The sequence below is a fragment of the Lipophrys pholis genome, assembly GCF_963383615.2.
Source record: "Lipophrys pholis genome assembly, chromosome: 13".
Lineage (NCBI taxonomy): Eukaryota > Metazoa > Chordata > Actinopteri > Blenniiformes > Blenniidae > Lipophrys > Lipophrys pholis.
The window spans coordinates 4,710,737-4,730,356 of record NC_137632.1 but is presented as its reverse complement, the minus strand read 5'-3'; the positions used below and the strand labels follow the sequence as shown (position 1 = coordinate 4,730,356).

The window sequence follows — 19,620 nt, the reverse complement described above, 5'->3', positions numbered from 1 at the left end:
CAGTTGACTTTAATGGTGTATCTATATCTGCCCGTGCGATGCACCAGTCTCTCTGCCACGCTTATGCTACAGCAGTCTGTCCTCTCTCGGGAGCTTCAAGGTAGCGTTCGATCAAAGGGAATAATTCAGATCCACAACTGAGGGAGGAGCTGTAAGAAAACTGCTGGAGCAGAGAGTACAAAGAGAAGGTAAAGCTCAAGCTGGAATATAATCAACAGTGTTTAATGTTACACAAGGAAAAAAAAAAGGATGGAAGAAGTGTTTCAGAGGATTGTGCTCTCTCCCACATCTGCTGGACTCATTTCATCTCCTCTCAACCGACCGACAGTTTGCAGTTTCAAAATTAAGTGGATTGTCGATTGGGTCACTGTGTGTCTGGATGGTCGACCTTGTTGGCCACAAAATTAGTTACGTCTTTATAAAACTGCAAACCTTTTATAAACCCGTCACATAGTGCTTTTCAGGCTGAGATCTTTGACCGTCTCTACAGGAAGAGGGGAACTTTTTTCAAATATGGAATGGAAACGGCTTCATCAAAATTACTCACTGCTGCGACATTGAAATAACAGATATGTTCTCAGCATGGCCATCCTGTGTGAATGTGTGTGTGAATGGGTGAATGTGATGAGCGATGTAAAGCGCTTTGGGGCTGTTGTCAGCGAAAAGGCGCAGTTTTTTGTTTTTGATCACACATAGGATGGGGTGCCCTGTCACACAGCACCAATCATCTCAGACTGGCTTCTTGCACATGACTGAGTGAACTGAACTCACTCCAATCCACGGTCGCAGTAAACTCCCTGTGAGGTAGGGATTGGTACTGACCGGATTCCCTCGGTACTACTGGGTACCGATTGACATAAAATCAAACGGTACTTGAAAACATCCTTTTGACTGTGAGGAAGAGTTGGCGGTTTTCCGAGCCGGACTTGAACACAGCATTGCACGTACATGAGCGTAATGCCGTCGGTAGCTGCGACAGTGAACAGAGCAAGCATGGCTGATAGAAAGCGCTCAAATGTACGGCTCCACTTTTCAAAATGCAATGCAGTTTATGCTCGCTGCAATATTTGTGATGCAAAGATACAAGATTTTTTTCAAGGCTGAAGAGATTGCTCATTTGTTTTAAACTTATTTTCCCTCCATAGATCCTCATCACACAATGTTTCCAGAGGGGAAAGGAAAGGAATAGGCGTTACTGGAGCTGGGTTTAAATTTGTGCATTATTAAGAAAAAACACTGCGTAGTTGTAGTTAAGGGTTTTGTAACTGAGATGTTACAATACAAGCAGTTGGATGTTGTTTGATATATTTGTCAACATATAACATAAATATACATATAAATGTTAAACGTATGAAACAAGTGTAAATTTAGATTTTTGGAGATTTTAATATTAAACAAGTTAACATTTATTACCACATGAACAAACATGCTGATTCCCAGGTACCGGGTATCGGTACCAAATGGCTTCAAATGTGAAGGGTTCCCATCTCCACTGTGAGGCACGTGAAATAATAGATTAGTATTGTTGAAGAGCAGCTGACAGAACAATATAGCTGGACATATTCAGTGGAAGATTCCATCACTTTGTTGCATAAAAGCAAAAGTGTGGCCCTGTCTTGTTCTACATGATGCTTCAGTAAGTTATAAATTAAGTAAATCTTGTGATAAACGGGTAGAAAGATGCAGAACTCCCAAGTTACCTCTACACCTAAAAATGAACAATTGCTTTTTGTTGCCTTAAGGAGTCTTTTAGTGAAACTTGTAATAATTTTTTTCCCCCACTGGTACATTTTTTCAACGTCTGTGTGTGTGTGTGTGTATGTGTGCTTGCCCCAAGGGCAGATATTTCAAAACCCATGCTGAGAGAACAAAAACTTTCTCCAAAGTGTGGTCTGGAAAGTCAAATTTTGTGTGATGCATGTGTCCTAGATTCCGGGCGTCTGGCGTTTACGCTCCCATAGAGAGTGAAATTAGACCCTTTCTTCGTCCATCAAAGTTTCTGCTCTGCAGTTCAGACTCAGCCACACTCTTGAGGAAAGAGCAGAGTTGATGTCTTTTGCAGTGCTGCTTGGGATTTGACCACAGATTAAATGTTTGCTGCACAGGAAGCTGTAGGTAACAGCAAAAGGTCATCAGATATTCTCAGTTTAACATCAAGAAGTGCCTACTCCTTAAATCAGACTGTCCAGTTGAATCATCACACTCCTACCAATGGTTAAATATACTTCTATTGGAGCTCAGGAATATTTATTGTGCCTTTATTTTCTACATACTTGTGTGTATTTGCCAAGATAAGCGTATATGGCCAGACATTATTCAAAAACAGACATCAGCACAGGGCTTTATATTTAGACAGAAAGTTGTCACATCCTGTTTGTGTGATGTAATCGCCCCATACTGATGTTTCATTTATGCTTTTCCCTTGTTTCTGTTATTCAAATATCATCCAGGAACTTGAATGGGTAGAAAAAAACCAAACGGATACTCAGACATCAATCGGATTGAGGAAAACACAGCCAACGCAATCCGATTGTTTCTCACTGAGGGACCAGATTGTCTCGTTTACATGAACACTCGATCAGACCGTACGCTTTCTTTTTAAACTATGATAATAATGTTAGAGAGCAGCTGTGTTTCCTGTGTGAACCAGTTGTTGCGCTCCCACCACTGTTCCTTCACCTAATTGATAATCAGGTTCATTCTTGTACAACAAGACATTCCTGTGATAAATATTATTCCCCTCCTCTCATAGATACAGTCAGTGTCAATAAAATGTGGTTTGCCCAGCTATGGATAAACAAAAGGCCACTTTGCTTCTTTTTTCTGTGGTTTTACTTTGATATTTGAGCAAAGTTATAATTGTCTCACGGTCGTGTTTTCATGAAGCGAAGAATGAAGCATCTTTCTGCCCTTCACAGTTCCACTAACAGTCGTAGGCTTATATCCATTTTTTCTTCTTGCTGTTGCGTGACGCAGTTGGATTAACTTTGGACTGCTAATTGATTATATCGACTATATGGAGTGTGAGAAAAGCTGAAATGAACGGCTTCTTTGGCTCGGGGCAGTTTGTCCATTTGATTTTGCAAGCAGCTCGTACTCGGGAGTAAAGTTTCCAAGCCAATAAGGCAGTGCAGCGTGGAAATGTTTCTCGCCTCTGGTCTCAAACTGCTCGATATGGCACAGAGCATCACTTGTTCTCTGCACATCCTGCAGCACATCTTTTTTTGGACAGCGCTACCGCATTTCACCACTGCTTCTGTTTCTCTCCATATTTTGACAGCTCATACGCTTTCAAATCTGAGCGGTGACTCCATACAGCCATTTTTAAGAAGACAATATATCTAATCAAAAAAAGAAAATATTGTGTATATAAACCATCGCTTGCTGTACTGTACTGTCATTTTACATAAATAAGGTGTTATTTATATAGCATAAAAGCAGTTTTGAAAAGTTGCCCCCGCATATTGGACAGCTTTAAAAGAGATCCTCATGTCACAGTGGTGTTGTTGCTGTTGAGCCATTTGTGTTTGTTTGCGATGACTTTGTTTCTTGTTGCGGTTCAAGTCGTGCCGGGTGAGTTCTGGCCTGGCACACAAGTCAGAGAAACGAGTCGGCATCAGTAAAGTAAACCTCGGAGGCTTGCGACGCCGACGTGTCGGCCACATTACAGCCCGTTTTTGATCCTCATCCCCGGGATGTACACAAAGCAAATGTCCTTGGAGACATGCTTTGTGATGAGAGGAAAATACATTTAAATTCAAAGAGTGTAGTATGTTTAATTTGAAAACATTCCTCTAGCCTGAAGCCACTGCCTTATATCTGTTGTTTGGCCTGGATGTGACCCTCTCCACATTTTCTTTCTACCAGGCGCTCTCTTGCTGGCTCTGTCGCAGACACAAACACAACATCACCTCAGGTGTTTCTCCGTCTCCTCCAATCGAGGGAAAACATCGGCATTGTACATCAAAGCTGTGCGCGCTACATTTGCCCCGCTGTGCTTTACATTGCTTGGCTTTTGTTGTTCTGCCAGGGGACATGGATACCAGACGATCACAGAGGTGAAAATAGAGACGGTCTATTCCTCCTATGAAACCAAAATGAATAAAAAAAAAACGATGCGAGGGAATCTCTGCTAATAGGTAGGTGCTGCAGTGAGACCTTGTGTACAGGACTGAGTTGTAAAAGTCACAGAAAACTGGCTGCTCGGTGGAGGTGCCTCATGTGTTGACAGTGCGGGGATGTGTGCAACGTGAACAAGAGCGGCACTGTTCTGGAAGGAGTAAATTGGGCATTAGGAGTAGAAAAAACAACCCAAGTTTGAAGTCAGTTATTTATGCCTTGAACAGCAGGAAAAACAGAGAGAAAAAGTAGAAATTAAAGCGAGGAAAAAAAAGAATCAATGCAGCAGGGGGATTCACAGTATCTTTCACTGTGATCATTAGTATGGAATAAGAATGTAAAATTGTAATGAATGTAAAACACCATGCACTGCTCTGTGTCTAATTTAGGAAGATCCCAATAGAAACAGCAGCTCGCATAAGAAGGTTCACAACAAATCAGTAAATAATAATGACACCCGGGTGGGAATAACATCCCTTTATGCCATCTGTCTGCACGGATCAGCCATCAATCCCGTGACACAGTTTGATTCAGTTTTATTTATATACTCCCAGTTACAACATAGCATCTCGAGTCACTTTCACAGAGAAAATCCTAGATGAGGAAGCATGGACAAAAGTGATAGTTGCTCGTGTGGCTTGTAAGAGAGAAAAGAATAGAACCGACCCAGAGGGTGACAAACAAGTTGAAATGAGGCCGCGAACTAATCCACACGCTGCAGACTTGATGGGGGGCAGGAGGCAGAGATAACTCGGTTTGTAGAGCAGGTCGTCGGCCATTCAATCCCCTCATGTGTTGAATTGTCCTTGGCCAAGACACCGAATCCCAAACGGCTTCAAATGGTGTGCGAGCACCTTGCATGGTAGCTGTCATCTTCGGTGTGTGAGTGTGGCTGTTTATGTCTGCTGCATTGAAGTTAATGTGCAAAAGGCAGCGGACACCCTGGACAGGTCATCACGGCAGATTATGTCTGATGCACCAAAACAAATGACCACAGTTGCACCTTCCTGCTGTTCAGATATTTGTTTTAATGCCGTTTCAACGACAAGATGCAAAATTAACATAATTTGATCTCCTTGATTGTTCTATTCATCGTGCACAAAGGAATCCTCAGTCTGAGCCACCGCACTGTGGGTGCAAAGCTTGCTATTAGCATTTGTGCTCAGAAAAGCTGATCCTTTTGTAAAGAAATATCAAAAATTGAAGAGCAGAGGGATACAAGTCAATTCTTAAAGAAACGCCCCTGTCAGTGGAAAAAAGGGACCACCCAGTGATTGTTGTCATGGAGATTGACTCAACAATGCTGCCCTTACTTATGAGCCGAGCGCTGGAGTAATGACAGAAAATGAAAGTGACATGTGAAAAATTGCTTTTGAGGAGAGGACGGGAGGACGAGAGGACGGGGGAAGGAACGTCCACATTTCTGTCATCAGTCTTTAAGGACGGAGGAGATTTAAGGAATTTCTGTGTGTTTGCTTCTGTTGCCGGCGAGAACGAGCTTTTAATAGCCGAGTAAGGCGAGGAAAAAACTTGAGTTGTTGTTATTTATGCTTTTGCCTGTTTTATTTTATTATATCAGATATTGGTAATAGATGGCCAAAGTGATGACTGCAAGTCAAATAATGTAGCATCTTCTGAGACAATGAATACGGTAATATTCTCTATATTAGAGAGTTGTATGTTATGACTCGTCAATAAAATCAAATATTATCCTTGAACATGTGACCATTAAACTTGAACTCGAATACATCAGTAATGGCTGAAAACGTTTTTTTTTTTTTATCAAATACGTTAAAAAAACATCCACAAATAATTTCCTTTGTACTGTGAGTCTAGAAAGCTATTTGAACAACAGCCTGAGAACCTGTTTGTGCTTTGATACCTGAGCACATTAAAAACAACTCATTGAGGTAAAATTCTGTGACTAAAGTTTTGTCAATCATGAGTCCAAACGGATATCTTTACAGTTTTATCACATCCAACATATCCTGAAAAGCATTTTGATGTCTTGTCACCCTCGCTGACCATAGACTAGGAAGCTCTATTAGCATTACTTATTATTTTGGAAATATGTTTGTGTTTTTTTTTTCTTCCTCCTCTCAACAGAAGCAGTTCTGACAGCCAGCGAACACAGTGAACAGTTTGAATACAAGCTGACATGCTGGTTATCAAGTACTGTGTGCTGTGAAGTTGTCTGCCATCTGTGTGCTGGAAGCTCGCGTTCTAGCTCGGCTCTCCAGAGCAGTCAGGTGCTTTTGTGCTGGAACTGCCAGAATTTAATTATACGACAGTCTGAGGGATAAACCGCTATCTTAAGGATGTTGAGGGGCTATTTGACTGCTCAATTCTGCAGCGTGAATAGCATACAATATTTATTTTGTTTCAATGAATGCGTAAAAACTCCTTTATTGGGGCATTTTCTGGCTGCTGCGTGGAATTTTATATCAAAACAGGCTTGAGCACATTGCCAATAGAGTCTTGTTTATGATAAATGTTTGTTTATGGCTGTGCAGTCTGCTATGTGCTATGTGGGCATTTAACAAGCAAGTCAGGATGATTAGAATTACTATTGAGCTGCATTGTGTGGATTGAAGGACGAGAATAGCGTGAAGATGTCTGCCTCTCCAGCCTCGAATTTGTTGAATCTCACAATAAGGATTCCCTGAACTCAGCAGAAGTCCAGTTGAAAACTCTCATTCACCATTTATTTATCTGCCATCAGTTCTGGATACTTATGTTTTAATGCTACGATAAACGTCTGCTGCTCAGACATGCTGCAGTCACAACACTGCCAGCTGTTTGGGGATGTTATTGCTCCCTGGTTTGTGGTTTGCTGACTTTGATTAAGAAATCTCCTTTTCCCCGTCTCTTCGTCACATGGTGCTCTGTTTGTGCGGTCCGAGTGTGTCTTCCTCTCTGTCCTATTTTGAGCCGATGGTGAGATTTTATTTATTTCTTTTGATGGCGTCCATGTGTGTGTGGAGCCCTGACATTGAAGGAGAGCATTAGATGGCCTCACCACAGAGTCGTGAACGTCGTCCTCTGGTTGAGATCTGTGGACATGCGAGAAGCAGAAATTCAACCGGATGATTCACGGACATGAAGCTTGTATGAAATAATAACCCATTCCACCAGAGAGCTGACTCACTTTTTTTTGGGAGCGTGTATGATAGAAAGTATGTCAGCAGCAAGTGGAAAACATTGTTAAAGTAGAATCCACATGCAAAAGTCATCAATTCTGCTCTGGTTATTTGTTGGAGGCTAATCATTCTGAGGTCGACAATTAGGCCTCTTTAAATCACACAGCTTTGTCCTGAGTGGCTGTAATAGTGCATCTGGCATCTCGTTGGTGTTCCGATCAGTTCAGTTCACTCCAGCACTGATTGCCAGTAGAGAGTAAAGCAGTCCTGCTTCCTGTGAGAAGCAACTACTGCAAACATTGTGGAGTGGAGGGGGGAGGTGGAAATGTTCTCCCATTGGCTGCAATTCGGCTGTCTTTGACCTGAATGCCAAACACAGAAAGCTCTGCCAGCCGTTTTTTTTTTCTTTAAACATCCCCTCTTTTTTATAATCCTCTTTTACTTTCCCGTTCTCTTTGTGCGCCGCTGAAAGAGTCTCTAAACGACCCCCCCCCCCCCACCCCTCTTCAACTGAAGGGAGTTGTGAAGTGCTAGTGAAACCCAGCTCAGCAGTCTGTCGCTCATCTTTCCTCTTTTAACTCTCTTAGCAGAGGAATGGTGGGGTCAGGAGGAGCACCGGCTCTCAGGCTTTCTTCTATTTAGACTCAGCCTCTTCCCAAATTGTTGTTGTGGATCTTTGTGTGCGTTCTCGCATGGGGAAAAGAGATTTTTGTCCAACCACCTGTTTTATTTGTTAACTACATCGTGGAAATGAGTTGGTGCCTTCAATTATATACCAAGCATATCATATTTTTCTTTCTATATAGAGCATCTGACAGTTCATTGAATCATTAAAGTCTCTTTTGCCTGGTTCTGCATTAACTGAGCTGGATTTAAGCGACAGTGATGGAGGCATCGGAATGAGCAGCGATTCAGCTGCCGCCCGGCTCGAGGACGGTCCACAGGGGAGGACAGACTTGATCGAGAGTGGCACCGCCATCAGATGCCTATTGGGCGAGAATAAACTCAAGCAGACAGATATTTATCTTATGAATATAGGGAAGGATCTTACTCTGGTGGGATCTAAGAAAACTTCTGTACTCTGCCAGTTACTTTAGTACGGTTATTATTGTGGTTTTCATGTGTCCTCATCAGAGGTGGGGAGTATTTGTGCGAAAGTACAAATTATGTTGTCCTGCCTGAATTTCTTCTAAGTATTTATTACTTTTTAACTGATTTTAATAGTTTTTTTATTAACAGGAATTTGATTAGTTTTGTTTTATCGACCTCAGGCCCCGTTTACACAACAACGTTTCACGTGACAACGCCTAATCCGTTAAATAAAATGGAGAGCGTTTACACTGCAGCAGCAGACACACAGACAATGATGTAGTTACTATGCCGGGCCACGTGAGGGCGCTGTTGCTTGATTTTGTAATGAAGCCACACAGACGTGTGCAGAGAAGAATACGCTATAACCGTGAAGAAAATGGAGAGAATCCGACATCCGTACGGACTGATGACACATCGGATGCTATCAGGGAGAGTCTCAACTATAAAACTACTGATCTGGACGATAAAACTGGAATACGGACCGTGAGTCATTCCACTACGGGTCGGCCATGTTTGTTTACAAGTGGATGAGCAGAAGGAAGGGGATGGAGGGAGAGAGATATGCGTGTGCGCAGTAAGAGTGTTGCAGCCTCCATCAGTGTCTGCAGGAGGGAATAGCGACATGAAAGAATCTTTCCACCTTGGGAGCCGGGTTAAGAACTTTACGGATACAGTGGATCCGCACACTGGTGTCGTATAAACGGACCCCCGAAAAGTGAAGAAAGTTTTGCAGGTACACTCGTATTCGTTGCGGTGTAAACGGGACCTTAATAGCAGTCTGAAAGATGATGACCGTAGGTTTTTACTGTGAACAAATAAAGACATAATTTACTGTAATGGACAGTATGAGCAGATTTCCATACCAGTGCTCCATGAGAAATGTAACAGCGTTCAGTCTGTGTTGTATGAAATCCACTCTACCAATGAGGTCTGTGAATGATGCAACACAATGTAATCAGAACATGCAGTAGATGTTCGCAAGGACGTTTAGGTTTTTCCTTTGTTGAATTAATGTCATGCCAAGTCCATCCAGATGGATTATGGGTAAATGAATCCTGGACTCTCTGTATATCACTCATCCTTCTGCCTTCGTTCACCACTGTACTGTAATATCTGTCATTTTGTGTCTAGTTACACATTGTGTGTATTTTGTGGTAATCTGTGCGTTTTCCTCCTTGGGGTTTGTCATTGTGTGTCGCTCTTTTTGTTGTTGTTGTTGTTGTTGTTGTGGTCACTTTGTCTTTTGATGTGTTTTGTTATTTTGTATGTCTCTCTGTTAATTTTGTGTCTGTTGGACTCTCTTCATTGTAATTTTGTGTATTTTGTTTGCATTTTGTGATAAGTCTCATTCATGTTGTCTTTTTGTGTGTCTTTGTGGTTCTTTTGTTGTTTTTTTCTGATGGTGGTCACTTCAAGACAGCATGGGTTGTTGTTTTTGTCTATTTACTGTAATTTCCGAACTATAAGCAGCTACTTTTTTCCCAGACTTTGAACCCTGCAGCTTAAACAATGACGAGGCTAGTTTATGGATTTTTACGGATTAACAACCTTCATGCCGCAATAAAAGGGTGATGCATTCAGGTGCATCACGTAACTCCAAACTTTTTTTCCTTTTAAAGTTTGGTGGGTGCGGCTTATATTCAGGTCCACTCACTAGTCCAGAAATTGCAGTAATTGATAACGTGGTCGGAATTTGTCTCGAGTCATTTTGTGAGTTTTCTGATAGTTTGGTGTCTCTTGTTTAGTCTTTTTGTGTGTCTATATGTAGTGTGTGATGAATTACTTTTTATTTGAAGGTATCCATTTCTTTGTGTCACTTGCATTTGTTTTTGTTAATGCTGTTGTCTGTATGGCCACTTATTGTCATTTGGAATATTTAGTGTATTTTTTGGAGGTTTTCGGTTTCATTGGTTTCATCAGTTTTGTGCCACTAACTTGTCATCTCATGTCCTTTTGAAGTCGCACGTGACTTTTAAGATGGGAGCTCTCAGACTTCCAAAAAGGATTCGCTCCCAGATTTCATTCTAATCAAATCAAACTTGCCAAATGAGCACACTGCTTTAAGTCGATCAAGTATAGATTTTCCTCATGGACTGAGACCGGTTCCAATAAATGTGATACCCTCCAGCAAATTAGACTTAGTGTTTATTTATTGGCCAAAAATGTGTGTGAGCATGATCAAATCATAAGAACACAGCAGTGTAATTGGTTTTCACAGAGAAGTGCACTCCAGGTGAGAGTCCCTGCAGTGTCAAGGAGGAAAGAGAAGAAGGACGAAAGTCACACAAAGACAAGGTTTAACGCCACCGAGACCTTCTGATCTGCTTTATATTCCAGTATCTCAAATGCAGCAGCCGTGGAAATATCACAGAGCATGTTCTCAGTCGGGCTTCATTAGATTTTCTTATCCATTCACACCAGCAGGGATGAATGTAATAAAACGAGAGGAAGCAGGTAGCCTCGTCTCATCCAGCCGCCGTGGCCCGAGGCGCAGAGGAGATAGAGGCTGCTCACATACCTTCTGCCTGTTGGAGGGGTTGACGTCACCGTCCCTTATTGTGTCATAAATCTGTCTATCCACTTCGGCTTCCTGCGTTCCCCAGAGATTCGCAGCTGCTGCTTCTTTGTCTCTTCCTGAATGTCGAACTGACCCCTCCATCTTTCTCCTCGTGATGCTGCACTGAAAGTTGTCTCGTTGTGGAAAGTTGAGCGGTTTAACTCGTGGTGAACTTGACATAAACTCTCCCAGCGCTTGCACAACTACTCCTCCTCCTCCTCCTCCTCCTCCTCCTCCTGTGCTGTCCCTGTCCCGGCCTGTGAAGAAATCCAGTTTGACAGCTTTAGTGACGGCAAGCAGAAGCACATTGCAATCCTCCACTGTACAAACTGCTGCAGCCAAACTTTTGCTGTGCGCTGCAGAGAAAGGCGAGCAATTAGACTCTCTCATGCAGTGACACAGACCTGTTTTTTCTCCTGTGACTGTAAATCCAAGAACGTATTCTGTCTCGGCTGCACCGCGTCTGTGGCTGTGGCCTAATTGACAGAGAATTGAATCACCCGGTGCTCTGGAGTGCTCGCATTTGCATTTCACAAAATGTAGCCTACATGGAGGATATCAATCGTAGCACCAGTAATGGAATCTTTTTATACAGTCTAATTTGTGCAGCTACACTTCTGGTGAGTCATGACCCTGGTTGGTGGTTGTGCTTTATTTTTCTCTGCCCTCTCATTAAGGAATAAAAATATAAATGATCCAAGGAGAAAGCTAATGTATAATCGATGTGCATCTGAATTAACTCCTGCTTCGCTTTTCATTTGGGGTCTTCAAGCTCGGTGTTGCGTCGCACTTACACAACCTCAACTCAACAAAAGCTGGGACGCTGTGAACTAGGGCTGGGACGATACCATTTTATCGCGGTTCGATTTTAATCCTGATTCTTGGGTGCCGATTTGATTTAAATTCTGATTTTACAAGTATTGCGATTCTGTAGTGACGATCATCACTATTTTTTCCCCCTTATCTAAACATTATTTGAATCCTACACCCCTAGAAATATGTTGGTTACAAAAAACAACGCAAATCATATTCAGTCATTCACTGATTTATTATTTGAACAGAAATGAATGATGAAATAAAACCTCCATTAGAAATGAGGTAAACATGTACAAAACAACACATTTGTACAGAACATTTGGTAAACTGACATGGTTAATGTTCACCAAGCTTAGTGCTTGGGAGTGTGGAGGTTTATGTGAGGGAACAGCAGCTGGTCAACATGCCCAGGAGTTAGGCTGCTCCGCTGAGAAGTGACAACGTCTCCGGCTGTAGAAAAGACACGTTCAGCAGAAACGCTTGTCCCTGGTATGTACAGGTACAGGTACAGGTACTGCTTGGCCAGCTTTGCAAGGAGAGGATACTCATCCAGATGTTCTTTCCACCAGTCCAAGGCTTTTGTTTTTTCAACAAGTGGCAAAGGAACTGCAGTGTTGTAATTTTTCACCTCCTGTTCTGCAATGTCAACAGCAGACTTCTGTGGTTGTACCAGAGCTTGGATCACATCTCCAGAAGCCAAGTAACTCAGCCAGTGCTCCTCTTTCAGCAGGTGGGGGGACCCACTTCCTCTAGCTGCTTCTTAGTTTCCTCAGCTGGGGCACTGTGATCCTCCTGGTCCAGCCTTTCCAGTGGTTCCTTTAATAAATATAGCGCAGAAATGGGAAAATATATATTAACACACAAATGAAAGGTTTCACCTTTGACAGCTGTAACTTATTTAATTTAGTGAGCTTATATTGCAACACACACACACACACACACACCATCTTTCTCAAACACACACATTTTATCCTTCTCTCTCTAACACACACGCGGGCGACTCGATCATACAAAAAACAATAATCATGATTATCCAAGTCATTATTTAAATCACAATTCTTTGTCAAGCAAAAACGTATTTATTTTTGTCCCAAATTTTTTTAAATATATTCTTTAAATGTAAATATAATCCTGAAATCAAGTATGTTTAATTTTGCACGTGATGTTTCATGTATTAAACAAATTAAGGTTGGTATTAATAATAGTATGTGTGCCATGCTTTATTCTTTGTAGATTTCCTAAATCGTCAGTTTGTTTTATTTAGCAAATGAAACATGTGTACTGTGAACCTGATGCAGTCATTTCCAAAACTCACAGTGTCACTAATGGGACTTCAGCAACATATCGCATATGTGTGACAAGTGTTAACCAATTCTAAATTTGTGGTTTGTATAGTTAACGGGTGATCTTTGAGCTCATGCAGTGACATCCAGTAGTCGTGCCTGGATTTCTAATTTGAAGCCAGTGATTTCTTCAGTTCTGAATAATCCAACTTCCATTGAACTGAAAATGATACATGAATTGGTAAAATGTCCTCAACAGCTGACGTGTTGTTTGCGTTTTATTGGAAAATTAATGTCACATTACGAGATTTTCAGACAGTTGCTCTGTTTTCATTAAACACAACGTTCTTAGTCTTTTGAATGCGTGGAGATCTCCTCTGTGTTTCAGCGATAATGTGTCTGTTTGAAGCAGCAGAGGTTTTCTTTCAGTAACGGTGTAGCTATGAATAAATGGCTTACCTTGCCGCCATCATTAAATAGCTCTTAAAAGAGTATTACACCCAGTTGTGTTGTAGACAGTATTTTACAGTCGATTTTAGCTCCTGAAGTGTCAAAGCTGTAAATCATCTTCTTAATGACTGCTAATAGCCTCAAACCGCTTTTTATTGGATGTGAAGACATGGTTTTATTTCAGATTTCTATTCTGGGAATCACCCAAAGCTTTACAACACAAGTTGTGTCACTTTCGTCTTCAAAAAAAAGCTTTTTATCTGCACCAGTTTGGCTCTATTTGATTTTCTTTCCTTTCTTCCAGTGATCTTGTTTCCCGACTAACTTGGCACTGAGCTAAATATAAACTGAATCGCTCAGATGGTTCTCATACCGTGAGGCGGCTTTTATCGCAGAAAACTCCTCACAGGACGGATATAAATGGAATTACACCAATTGTATCTTATTCTTTCATGCCTTCTTCCCTTTGGTTAAGCTGGTGAAGCAGACCTGTGTGACCTCGGCTAAAGTCTTGTGAATTAGAGCATGTAATCGCTCACTGTCCTTCTAGCAATGTGATGGGGAAGGTGTGTGTTTGTTTGTGTGTCTGTTTGTGTGTCTGTGTGTGCATGAATGCAGGAAGAGCAAATGAATTGATTTTTCACATTTGTGCTTCTCTTCACCAGAGAAATCGTTTGCAGGTGAATGTTTGTAGTTATTTCTATCATCCTGAACGTCGTATCCTCAGCTCTGTGTTTATGCAGTGATTTCCTCAGCTTTTTTTGTTTTTAATACCAAATGTCTGTTTTTGTGAAAGCGATCATGTGGCTGGCAGAGATGTTATCATCATTTCAGTCCAATAAACTTTCAGTTTGAGCCCCAGTTACAGCATCCATTACCACCACAAACATTCAGCCAGTTATGTCACTTTAACCTTGTGATAGACTGGCAACCTGTTCATGTGAATATCCGGTCTAATGCCCAGTGTGAGCCGAGATAAGCGGTTTAAAAATTGTGTGTGCCGATGGAAATGGATTATTTTTGTAATGACTTCCTTCTTCAGTGCTGAGCCTTCGATGCACACACCTCAAAATTACCCTGTGCATCAGAAAAATTACATGTTCTATTGTTAATGTTTGTCGCCGTTTATAAATTGCTACGATCCATCCTCAATGAAATGGGCTTGTTTGGTTGCGGTCTTAAACTCCCGAAGATCGTTGAGCCCAGTGTGTACTCAAGTACCCAACCAGATGACAATATTATTATATTTCAATACAGGCAACTGCTAACCTCTTCTTTGTTTTAGTGCAAAAATTACACCCACATTCTGAAAAAGTTCCCATTTATTTTAAGGACGTTTTCACATCAGCGTTGTTTGGTATGTTTAAAGCTGATCAGTGGTCATTAACCTGTTTGGCCGGTGTCCGATAGAAAAGTGACCCACTCCCATTAAGTCATGGAAAAGTGACCTATGTCTCAACATCTTACATACATACTAAAGAAATAGATGGTCTGACATTAAAATAAGCTTGGGTCAATATTCTACAGCATATGTCTCCTATTTAGTTATAAAAATACTAAATGCATGAAAATGTACCTCTCACATGTGTCATCTAAGTAATACACCTTTAGATTTGTTTGGTCTTGAAATTAAATTTTAGGAATTAATCTTAAAAAGTTTATATTTCTATTTTGTATGAACAGATTTGTAAACTTCATTTCTGTGCATGTGATGGGATTTAGTTGTGGCTTATTTTGAAATTGTATATATGAAAGAAAAGATCAAATGATACACAAAAGCCGTGGCTTATGACATGTAACAGTGGATATTTATCTTAAATATCTACAGTAGAACATTCTTATTAGCAACGGTAAGGTTTCACATTGAGGGTCACAATTCTACATGACACCTGTCGAAAAGCTGATCCAGTGTGGTACGGACCAGTCAAGCAAATACAGAAGGAAATCCAGTAAACCAGGGAGAGTGGTGCGTTTTGTAGAAAAACAAAACCCAAAGCTCCTCCCCGACCAAACTGAGGCGAAAACAAAGTATGTTTGGGAAATATCCGTGTACTTGCCCTTGGTAATGTTTATAGTGTATTGTTTACACCAGGGGTGGGCATTCCTGGTCCTCCAGGGCCGCAGTCCTGCACGGTTTCTATGTGTCCTCACATCAAGACAGCTGACAGCAACTATTGGCTCGTTATCAAGCTTTGTGCAGAGCCTCATCATGACAACTCTGGTGTGTTTGAGCACGGAGACATGGAAAACATGCAGGACTGCGGCTCTTGAGGACCAGGAATGCCCACCCCTGGTTTACACGCACGTGTGTGTGCTTCATTACAAAAATAAACAGCTTCCACTTGTGGTTCAACCTTAAAACTACATAATTTTCAGCATTTCTGCCATTTCTGCTTAAACAGACATCATAAATGCAAAACTTTGCTGAAGTGAAAACACAAAAAGCGAAGCATTTGCACATTGTATAAACAGGCCCTTCTTACATTTCGGTCATCCGACTGATGGGTTGGACTCTCTGGTTTTGGCGCAGAGAGTTACATGATCATGAATCAGTACCTAATTAATTGAAGTTTCCTGTTTCCAACCTGTATTTACTCTATTGGACATCTAGTTGTGAGACCATGTTGACCAATGACACCCTGAACCAGGATCAGTCACCTGTTTTATTGTGTGTTGATCTTCATCCAGGGACAGCTTGTCCATGTGAGGGACGGTGACTCTGGCTCACTCTGGCTCCCTTCTTCTCCACAGGGGGACTCCATGAAAGATGACAGAGGAGGTGATTGTTGTAGCCAAGTGGGACTACACGGCCCAGCAGGACCAGGAACTTGACATCCGTAAAAATGAGCGTCTCTTCCTCCTGGACGACTCAAAGACCTGGTGGCGCGTCCGCAACGCCTCCAACCAAACAGGGTACGTGCCCTCGAACTACGTGGAGCGCAAGAACAGCCTGAAGAAAGGCTCGCTGGTGAAGAACATCAAGGACACCCTGGGTAAGAAATTCCTTGTAGAAGGGAAAGTTTGTCTGTGCTCACTGTTGAAGGATTTATTTTCAATAAAAACATTAATCTCTGCACGTGCTTCTTAACACTGAGCGCTCCCTGATGGAGGAGATGAGAAGTGGGCTCTGTCAGTCGGTGGTCGGCGTGCGAGCACGCATGTGTGTCCGCCTGAAAAACTAAAACCATGTCCTGGCTGGGAGCTGTCATTCTGCCCTCCGGGGATCCTGTGGAGTTGGCCGTTGCTCTCAGCTGTCAGCACGCCGTCTCCCAGTTCCCAGCCATGACTGGAATACATTAGACACCAAGCATAGCTATCAGCTTATGAGACGAACTGTGACGAACATATAGGATGAGTGGATGGAGCACGATTTGCTTTTCTCCAATTGGGCACCATAAAATGTTAAAAAGCTTCATGACTGGGTGGACAGTCGCTTCCTCCAGTCCCAACAATGAATTATGGAAATGTAAAAGGTTTGTCTTACCAATTTTAAATTTAACAAACTACACCTTCCTGTTATTATACATATTAGACACCAAATCACTTCTTCATAATCTTGTTTTGCGTGTTTTCTATACCACCAAGATATACACTGCCAATTTAAAAATATATAAGCGTGAAAAATAAACCCCCTTTAAATTTTAGTGAATCTGTACAATTAATCTTTTTTTTTTTTAACAAGTTGTTTCTTGGTTGGAATCATTTAATTCTGGTGTTTCAGTGATAATGTAATGTATAATGTAGTGTGCTTGTTCTGGTCGCCACAACGTACCGCAGCCTTCTGGTGGGACAACTCTCAGCGTACAATAGCATCAAGAATGACTGAAAGTGGCTGAAATAATCCTAAAATGTTCTCAATAAGCATGAAATTTGGGTATTTTATCTTTGGATACAGTCATGAGGGTTCGATTCCCATTTTTGCCTTTTTATAAAATACCAGTGTGTCCTTCATACACAAAACTCAAGTGTGTGTGTGTGTGTGTGTGTGTGTGTGTGTGTGTGTGTGTGTGTGTGTGTGTGTGTGTGTGTGTGTGTGTGTGTGTGTGTGTGTGTGTGTGTGTGTGTGTGTGTGTGTGTGTGTGTGTGTGTGTGTGTGTGTGTGTGTGTGTGTGTTCATGTGAAGCACTTTGCGACTGCTGAAGCAGTAAAAATGTGCTACAAATGTGAAGTCCTTTTACTATACAAAGTGTTTTTGGAAGCACTCAAAATGAAAAATTCACTGCTCGTCGATTACAGTTAGCTGCACATCCTGTGGGACGTTCAAGGACAGGTCTCAGTGTCGGTCATCTGCCTTTCAGAAGGACTTGTTGTCAATGTGTAAAGTTTTGGAAAAATGGACTGGCTTCCCAAAAGCAGATCTTATTTTGTGGTTTTATTGTCAAAGTGAAATAGAAATGAACAAGAACCAAAACTGATTTCAGGTCTGAACAGATCCAGACATAATTTGATCTTCTTATCCTGCGTGTTATATTTTGTTATGGATCATTTTGAAGGTTTTTACACCGCGCCCCACTGGCGAGCATAAAAGTACACTGCTTCTTAAAATGAACTGAGTCAGCTTGAAAAACATACTTCACATTAGATTATGTGACTTTTCCATGTGAAATAAACAGTAATACTCACCCAGCTTGCGCAGGCTGTGATGAGGGAGCGACTTAGAAAAAAAAAGAAACTACAAATAAGCTAAATTAGTATTTTACATTCATACATGAATATCGTATTTTTGCCTATTCTGTCATGTCAGCAAAACACTCATTCTGGGCCAGGGATGGGAATCTATTGTAAAACATTTTTTAAGGATTGGAGCCGATTAATATAGCATAAGGACTTAATCAATAAAGATGCACGCATATGATTTAGTTTTACAATAGAAATATTCCAGTTGATATATATATGCGTGCTATAAAATAAAATACGGTGGTGTTTTGTCTATTACAGTAACTGTTGTCCTGCTACTGTATAACAGCCTGTAAACTTCTCCTATTATGTTGGTGCACAAATGTCTACGTGTCAGAACGCAGTCTGTAACCTTTAACCAATATGATTATCCTGCGTGTCAATACTTAGGGATCAGCTGTGTGGTCTATGGTCTGCAGGGAGTCGTTTCCAGCCTCTCACCTGCAGCTTGAAAACATCTCGTTGTGTTTTCAGGCAATTTGTTTGCTTCATATTGATTGATTGGACCATGAATTACCTCGTGGGCAGATTTGACTAGAAAGGAAAGCAGGCGCTCCAGTGGCACAGGATCTATTTTGATTGTCATAATTTGGGGAATTCTGAGGTAATGGCAGATAATGATTGGGAATAATGAAGCTCCTAATCACCCGCAAAGCTGCTGCCGCTCTCTGTAAACCAGCATATGTGAAAGCCACAGACGCCCCAGAAGTCTCTGTAGATGAGAGGCCTTCGGTTACGAATTTGTGGGGAAACCGGGATGCGCTTGTATACATGTGAAGTCAAGAAAGGAGAAACTAGAAAGCGATCGGCTCGCTCTTCTTTTCTTGTAGCAGGAATAAAGCCGGAGGCAGATCTGAACTGAAATTCAGCTGTTTGACAGTTTTTGAGCATCAGGTACCTTTTGTTGTTGTTGTTGTTGTTGTTGTAGGAACGGTAGCAATGGAGAGAGGAGACGGAAGAAAGAGAAAACAGAAACATCTGTTGCAAATCCTAACAAGACGGGATGATCAAGAAGAGAAACTGATATGAAAATAGCAAGAATGCGGCCTTGAAAGAGCTGGAATTGAAAGAGTTGGGTGGTTGACTGAACATATGAAGAGAGATGAGGGGAGTCTGGTCTAATTTGCTGATTCCTGTCAGCTCTGTGGATAACGGCCCTCAGGGAAACTGCAGCTTTATGTGGGTCATCGTGCCACAGCCTGCCACTGTCACCCTTCACTAGGGGTCACCGGGAGCAGACCCCCCCCCCCCCCCCCCCCCCGACTCAGTCCTCCACTACAATACTGTTCCCATTGACTGTTTTCTCCTTCACTGTTCTGCTTTTCTATGATCAGTAGTTTGATTAGTGGAGAAATCAGCCGCCTAATGGCGGTACTGGAATGATGGATTGCCTCCATGTCCTCTGACTGAGTTACATATCGACTACAACATTATGGCTTTGTTCCATTTCAGTCTAAGTAGCTTGTTTCCATCCAGTAGCTCTTTC

The 19,620-nt window shown here is 41.7% G+C and overlaps 1 protein-coding gene across 1 annotated transcript in view; it reads left to right on the top strand.

Annotated features, from left to right (window-relative positions):
* The window catches only part of nck2a (NCK adaptor protein 2a), a 52,000-nt gene that overhangs the window by 21,272 nt on the left and 11,108 nt on the right, over window positions 1-19,620 (top strand). The window contains exon 2 of the mRNA XM_080477972.1: window positions 16,209-16,450. Coding sequence (XP_080334098.1) covers window positions 16,225-16,450 — 226 coding nt within the window. The 5' untranslated portion in view covers window positions 16,209-16,224. The remainder of the gene's footprint in view (window positions 1-16,208; window positions 16,451-19,620) is intronic.